The sequence below is a fragment of the Sinocyclocheilus rhinocerous genome, unplaced genomic scaffold (assembly GCF_001515625.1).
Source record: "Sinocyclocheilus rhinocerous isolate Xijiao unplaced genomic scaffold, SAMN03320098_v1.1 scaffold2135, whole genome shotgun sequence".
Taxonomy (NCBI): Eukaryota; Metazoa; Chordata; class Actinopteri; order Cypriniformes; family Cyprinidae; genus Sinocyclocheilus; species Sinocyclocheilus rhinocerous.
The window spans coordinates 11,504-19,496 of record NW_015653505.1 but is presented as its reverse complement, the minus strand read 5'-3'; the positions used below and the strand labels follow the sequence as shown (position 1 = coordinate 19,496).

At 36.8% G+C, this 7,993-nt stretch overlaps 1 protein-coding gene and 1 pseudogene across 1 annotated transcript; both read right to left on the bottom strand.

Moving 5' to 3' along the window:
• Nucleotides 1–309: 309 nt before the first annotated feature.
• LOC107716432 (beta-1,3-galactosyltransferase 2-like) lies at nucleotides 310–2,073 on the bottom strand. The gene is made up of 3 exons (XM_016522883.1): nucleotides 2,048–2,073; nucleotides 1,398–1,402; nucleotides 310–1,280 (listed from the first exon to the last, which is right to left on the bottom strand). Exons 1-3 carry the CDS (start codon nucleotides 2,071–2,073, stop codon nucleotides 310–312), a joined length of 1,002 nt encoding a protein of 333 aa, XP_016378369.1.
• A 3,428-nt stretch (nucleotides 2,074–5,501) lies between these two features.
• LOC107716431 (alanine--tRNA ligase, mitochondrial-like) overlaps nucleotides 5,502–7,993 on the bottom strand; it is a 13,751-nt pseudogene continuing 11,259 nt past the window's right edge.

Below are 7,993 nucleotides of genomic sequence, written 5' to 3'. Positions count from 1 at the left end.
TTCGTGTGTTCAATACTTTTTCCCTGGGTCATTCCATTTTATTACACATAACTTAATTTCTGAACTTATTTGTTTTGTTTTGTTTGTATGTATGGATTACTTGGGTTGTTATCGACATCTGGCGAAAATTTCATGTCAACAGCACGTTTAGAAATATATTTACTGAGAAAAATGGTGACGTGTTCAATACTTATTTTACCCGCTGTATATATTTCCTCTTCAAGGAAAGTGTATCATAGCCATTTGCTCAGAAGATGTGCTGTGTCTTCATTTTGCTCATTCCTGTTCCTTGCATGCTGTTTTATCTGTTCATTTGTGTCTCTTCACACTTTGCCAGAACTCTATTATCTGCTTCGGTGACCTTGCGATTGTTGTAATGACCTTGGAAAGGTCGTGACCTTTAGAATCCTTCATATAAGTTCGAAACTTAGAAGGATCTGGAGAACGTGAGGGTTTTATGCCCAACCGTTTCAGACAAGTGCCCACATATGCGTCCTCTATGTTAAATGGCTTAATGTCCTTGGAAGCCTCAACTATTTTTTTGGGAAGATCGTTGGAGAACACATATCCTAATCCCAAAACATACGTGGGGTATTTTGGTTCAGGGTACAGCTCCACTGAGACGTAATACTTTGATTTTTTGTTTCTAATGACATTTTGGTTCCACATCAAATACCCTGTGATGTAGTTCTGTCTGGGTGTGTTGGGTGCCAACAGGAGGGTCATCAGGTTCTCCAGGTTTATGTACATGTGAGAATCAACCTTCATAGCATAAGCTGCTTGAGAACAACGAGTGGCCAACCAGTCCATGATCACCATGGTCTTTATGGTCAGATTGAAGTAGGAGTCCACAAAGTTGCTCTGCAGTATATCTCTGTGTTGTCGACTCTCTTCCTCCAGCTGCTGTTGAGCTTCGGCTCCTCCAGTCAAACCCACCAAGAACAGAGTCAGCACTGCTTTTCCCTGCACTGAGCTCTCATTCCCCCATGTGCTGCGGATGGCATTACGAGCCTCCAGCTGATGGGGGGCCACAGGGACCATCAAGACCAGGAACGGATCCTGCTTACATTTATCAGGTTCGTCCAGAGTGAAATTATAGTTGCGTGGATGAGCCACATGATGATGCACCAAAATGTGATTTTTTAGTGTGGTAGTTGTTTGAATGATTTGTGGAATAGTTAAAAAATTCCAGACAAATTTTTTGCCAGACAAGCCCTCAGTCAACACATTATAGGACTGAGTTTGATTTACAAGGTTAAACCAGGTGTGAGAATGTTTGACTGAATTACATGAGAAAACGTAGATGCAAGAGATGACAAACGATGATAATGTCAATATGACCAGCAGAACGAATCCCGTTTTAATGTGACATATTAAATCTCTATCCTGAGCCAAACAGCACCTGAAAAAGAAAGAGAAACAAAAGGTTAAATGTCTGTATAATCTCATTCAGATTTGTTTTTGACACATTTAGTCCTTGTTTCTGAAAATATGAATCTTTCGAATAGTACTACACTTTTAATGTTTTATGTTTGTCCGGCAAGGTTTAAATGTAAAAGTGAATATCTTAAGTCTCTAAAATGTAAACTTAAGTGGATGAGTAACAATAACACCACTACACATTCTGATAAAATATAAATTTTTCGTAGATGGCATCAAAAGCGTCTGAAAACCCACCGCTGATCATTTGCAAGTGCAGTTTTTGTGTTTATTTGACATTCAAATGTTATGATGCAAATCATTCACATAAGCCATTCTTTATCTACAGTACTAAAAGTGTCCATGCTGGTTTTCCCTGTCTTAAACTTTTTTTTTTTTTTAATGAAATAGTATTGTACAGGTCGACATACATTTTTAAAGCAAAGAAACCTGAATTTGGGACACGTCTTTTTACAGAGTTAACCATTTTTGCCATATAACGTAAGTTAAAGTACGAAAATTACCAAAACTAAAATGAAATAAAAATAAAGCTACTGATGTCATCAAAATCATCAAATTTAAATGTAAGCACAATTTAAAGAGCAACTAAAAACAGGGGTGAACATACCTCTTCCACATGATTCCGATCGCCATGACTGCTTATATAAAGGAATCACTGAGAGATGCATGTAATGTTTTCCTGGAGTAGCCGAGTTGTTCATTCCTTCTCATGAACTGGGGGTGGGGCTTAACCATTTTCCAATACAATTATAAGAGGAACTTTCCACAAATTACTTTTAAAATTAATTAATTTATTATTACTTTTTACATTTTGAGATAAACTGCTACCTAATATTAAACTGCTTTCTCTGAAAGCACTTGGGTGAATTAAATGAAACTACATACCTCACCAAAGCCAGAAGTTCTGATTCAAGATCACAAAAAAATCTGGCACATTAACTTTCTGAGATGTTTACTCTGGTGGTACAAAATATGCTGCTCTGCTACTTTTTTTTAACATCACTTCAGAGTTTGTCCCTCACAGAGAACAGAGGTGTGTGTGTGTGTGTGTGTACTCCAGGCCATGTGTGAGGCCATATGTGAATGATAAAATGCTCTTCCTATTTTCTATAGTATTATGACTGTATAAACATTATATGAAATACTGGTTGGATTTTTTATAACGCTAAAAAAAAAAAATGTCTGTAGTTCCCTTTACATGTCCTCCTACAATATTAGTCTGGTTAACAGTTAACAATAAGCTTCCATTTGTTAAAATTAGTCAACAGGTTTAGTTAACATGAACTAACAATGCACAATGCTTCTATACTCTTAAAAATAAAGGCTATTTATTGGCATTGATGGTTCCATAAAGAACTTTGAACACCCATGGAGCCTTTCCATTACTCAAAAGGTTCTTTATTGTGATAAAAAAAAAAAAAGATTATTTAGGTTATTCAAATGTTATTCACAGTAAGAAATAAGTGGTCATTCTGATCACTGAGACGTCCTTTGGGTTCTTCTATGGTATTGCTACAAACCATACCCTCTTTTGGAACCTTTATTTTTAAGTGTACACAATACTTCTAAAGCATTTATTTTGAACATTTACTAATAAATTATTAAAAGTTGTATTTGTTAACATAAGTAGGCTACTTGAGCTAACACAAACTAACAAAGAAGTTGTATTTTTATTAACTAACATTAACAAAGATTGATAAATATTGTAACAAATGTACTGCTGTTCATCTAGGTAATGCATTGGTGGTCTGATTTCACTGGTAGACAGTTCGGATTCATCGCTGAGACTTTGTTTCAACTGGTATAACCAGTTCATACTTCTTCACACAAATCTTAAGTATATACTGTATGTCCTTAAGTCGTAAAGATAACATTGTGGGTGGGACTATGAGAAACGGACAAATTATCAAACGTGAAGAGTGTGGTATGCACCTACAGAAAGAGGGAAAACTAAGGGTGTTTACACAACACTGTTTTCATCTAAAAAAAAAAACTTTTTATGCATTTTGGCTGATCACTTACATGACAACCACGTTTTGGGGGCATGAAAATGTAAACTTTTAAAAAAGGGTTTCAAAGTGCACATTTTTGAAAACAATACCATTATTGTCTCTGTAAACTACAAAAATGCAAATTTGTGAAAACTGTGACGTCAGAATGCAAATCTCAATAGAAATATCACCCAAGAGTAAAATGTCAGTGCAGACACTAGCAGAGAACTGCAAATTGGTGGTAAAACACTGATTATGTCTATAAAGATGGTTAATTTAATTAGAGATTTGAAGCAAGTTCAGCATCTATTTGTGGATGTGAGACTTTACAGTTAATCATTATATTTTATTGGAAAAGTCATATAAATACAGTTTTCATGATTCTACATTTAAATGGTTGAAGAATTACATTTTTAATAGAAGACAAGTTAGTTTGTTTTAAGGGTTGCTATTCAAGCAAAGCAAGTGTACTCTGTGGGGTTCCTCAGGGGTCCATACCGGGACCATTACTATTTCCTAAATGACTTGTCGAATGTTTCAGATATTCTTACTCCAGTAATGTTTGCTGATGATGCAACCTTAGTTCTCTCTCACTCAAATTTCAAATCACTGATTAAGAACGCAAATGATGGTCTAATTGCTTCTGCTAATGGGTTTTATTTAAACAAATTATCTTTAAATATAAAAAAAATCTAATTTGATTATTTATAGTGGTAAAAAAAGTATAACCTAAGGCAGTGGTTTTCAAACCGGTCCTGCGAGCACCCGCAGCACTGCACATTTTATGTGCCTCCCTCATCTATCACACCTGATTCAACTCATTAGCTCATTAGTAGAGACGGCAAGACCTGAAATGGGTGTGTCAGATATGGGAGACATACAAAATGTGAGGTGCTAGGGGTGCTTGCAGGACTGGTTTGAAAACCACTGACCTAAGGCATTGGTCTCAAACTCAATTCCTGGAGGGACACAGCTCTGCACAGTTTAGCTCCAACCCTAGTCAAACACACCTGATCCAGCTAATCAAGTTCTTCAGGATTACTAGAAACTTCCAAGCAGGTGTGAGTTGGAGCTAAACTCTGCCTCTAGTGTCAACTACTAAATTCTTGGGAGTTTCTGTTGATGAGACTAAGTTGGAGGGAACAAGCTTACGCGTTACTATAACTTAATTTATCTGTATCTTTCATATTGTAATATAGTTTGGGCGAGTACTTTTCCTACAATTCTTTTCTAATCCTTCATAAGCGTTTCATTAGGATTGCAACCCGATCAAACGCATATACTTCATCTGCTTCTTTATTTCATAAACTTCAGGACCCTCATTTATCAACAGTGCGTAGAAAAGGTTCTATATTTTGTCCTACGAATGAAATTTAGAATGTGCCTAAGCACAAGAAAATCTGTATTTATCAAATGTGCGCACGCAGTTCTTACGCACATGAGTAAGTGTAGAGGTTAAAAAGATCAAAGATCAAAATGATCATATAAATGACGGAATCAATGTGATTCAACTGTAATAAAAAAGAAAAAGGAAAAAAAAGAGTTAAACTCAATATGATTGAAGAGTAATTGTTGGAGTGTCCACTAGGGGGGAGATCGAAGGTTGCAGGTTGTGGCTGACGCAAGCTGTGCTGTGCGTCACAGCCAATACAGACTGACGCAGAGACAACAGCACGAGTCCGTGACTTCATTTATTAATGTCTATTTTCTATGAAGGTAGAATGATGTCAAAAAGATTTGCATGTGCAGGGTAAGAGTTGTGGAAGTGTACATAAGACCGTAAGCGTAAATTAAATTTGCATGCGCAAGAGAAGCTTTGTAAAGGTGTAAATCGTGTTTCAAGCGCAAGAAAAAAATATTTGCAGCATTTTACTATTACTCGTAAGTGTAATTCATGTATTGTGAAACTGCAGCTTCATGCTAACGCAAAATAAATATGATCTGCATGCTTCTGACTTCCATTTTTCCGCGCTTACACTTTTGGCACGTTTTTGTCGCCAAAAGACGGTCAAAAGCACTGCAAGCCTGTGAACAGTGATTTGCAAGCGAAAACAACAGGGAAACGCCTCCAATGAACCATATATGGTGACAACACCTCCCTTTATAAATCACGTGAATGTATGTGTCCTCACCGAAATCATGGCTAAGAAAGCAGTACCGACTGAGAAGCCGTTCTGTGCTCTCACTCTCAGCGCGGTCTTTGAAAACGCCTTCTCTGCGGAGCGCATTGTTTGCCAAGTCTTCCAATAATGCAAGATAAGCCATCGTACTGAGACAAACATTTCACAGCTGTCCTTTATAGGGTTTGACACCAATTACGCAACTTGTCTGTTTAAAACCAGACATGATAAACTGAGTGTTTTATAATTAAAGTTAACACCGGACATATGTGGATTGCTTAATGCATACTGTGACACTGTTTAATGCTTTTTGTGTGTAGTGTCGCTATTCTACCACTAGATTCTCTGCGTAAGCATGCTCAGAGGTGTGCTTATATTTACACACATTTCTACGTACAACTACGAGTTTTTAGATCCCACACTTTGCGTGGAACTGTACTTACGCACTCATTTGCACACATCTGTGCGTACGCACTGTTGATAAATGAGGCCCCAGGTTCTTACTATTTATATTAATATTTTTCAAATGTGTTTTCATGTATAAAATACTAAAACTAAAAATTAAAGCTCTTTTGTCTCCCTCTGGTGGCTGAATATAGTGATTCTCCAATTAAGGTGACTCTAGCCAGCAGGGTGGCGCTCTGACACATTGAACGAGGTTTCTAGAGTATTTCAAACACCATGATTGTGACATTTAACTGACACAATCAGGCAGATTAGAAATTATATCAATCATGTATTAACAATTATAAATTCTTAACAGAGCAATGCCATTCCTTGAATTTAATAACATTTTCTTGAACCAAACCTACTATTATACAGAGCAATAAATAACCTAATAGCAATGTTTAATATCAAAATTTCACAATCCCAACCTTTTAAAACAAAGGAACAGGAAGTATTTTTTTGATTGATTTAACCATTTTGATGAAACATCCATTTTGGTATCCAAGATTAGTTTGTTCAGGATGCCTTTTGGATTTTGTTTCGCGCAAATTCTTCAGCCAAGTGCAAGATGTCTGTAATATCTGTGAGTTTGGCTGCTTTTCCTACACCTTTAGCCACATCGGTTGAGCCGTCTGCATTTCCTCCCAAGCGTGCACACACAGAATGAGCCCATTTAAGGGCTGAGCCACTGGCAGAGCCCTAGGAAGAGAGTAAGAAGACAATCACATACCTGTGGATAATTATATCATAGTTGTGAGATTTTGTGTGTGCTGTACCTTGGGTACTTGGCAGGCACAAAGCACCTTCCCTGACAACTGCAGGTGAGACAACAACATAACCATGGAGTCTGGAGTACATTTGACACAAATACAATCATCAAACATCACCACAAAACTTAGTAATTACCGATATCGAGTCCGTATGGATCAAGTCCACCACCACAGGTTTATTACCAGCAGCTCTTTGGCTTTCATGGCAGCCTGAAGCAGAAAAAAAAAACAGATAACATATCAACAAAACCTCACAAAGCGGATGTGACAGGAATGACTACCCAGCGACTTACTTTTTGGGCATCATTTGATAGGCATCTTCAGTGTTGGGTAAGTTACTCAAAAAAATAATCTACTACAAATGACTAATTACTACTTTCAAATTGCAATTTGATTACATTACTGATTACTTCATGCAAAAAGTAATCCGATTACTAATTATTTTCTAGTTCCTTTAAAAAACAAACAAACATCAAACCTAAAAAAGATACTACAAAGTGAAACATGTAGTTCTTTGAGTAATTTAATGTTGAAACATATGTGAAATCGAGTGCAACATTTTGAAATATGACAAGCAACCTTTCATTGCATCTAAATGTTGTATGACTCTGCTTCCATTTTAGGTCACGTTTCCCGGTTATTTATTAAAGGGCATTCTCATTAACTAACACTGCCACGCAAAACATGATTTTAAAATGCATCTCGTTTTCTTAACACTGCATTTGTATAACAATTTTATTTAAATTAGTAACTGTAATCAAATTACACAAACCTAAAATGTAATGCATTACTGCATTATCAGGAAAAGTAATTTGAATACAGTAACATGTATATGGTGTAACACGTTATACCCAACTCTGGGCATCATAAGCCCTATTCGGATGGGACTAGTTTTACAGGGGGTCGTTAAAGAAATTTGTGTTGCACAGGTGTATTTGGTAACCACACAGCGGTGTGTTTCTCAGTATTTTAATCCTGTCCGAATCTGCCACGTCTGTGTTTTTCCTCATACAACCTCTGTAATAATTCGAGAGCAAATTACCCACTGTTTTTCGCAAACTCCGTGATCCTCTGAGAAGACTATAATCCAGTCCGAATGCGAATGTCTGTGATTACCGATGTGTTAATGTGTTTCCTTGTGTGTTTTGGCCAACATGAACTACCATCGACGCTCTTACCTCGCACATTTTTGATATGTTTGCCTCACGGCAAAAAAAAAAAAAAA

Coding starts and splice junctions, on each gene's coding strand:
- LOC107716432 (XM_016522883.1), bottom strand. CDS start 2,073: ATGGCGATCGGAATCATGTGGAAGAG.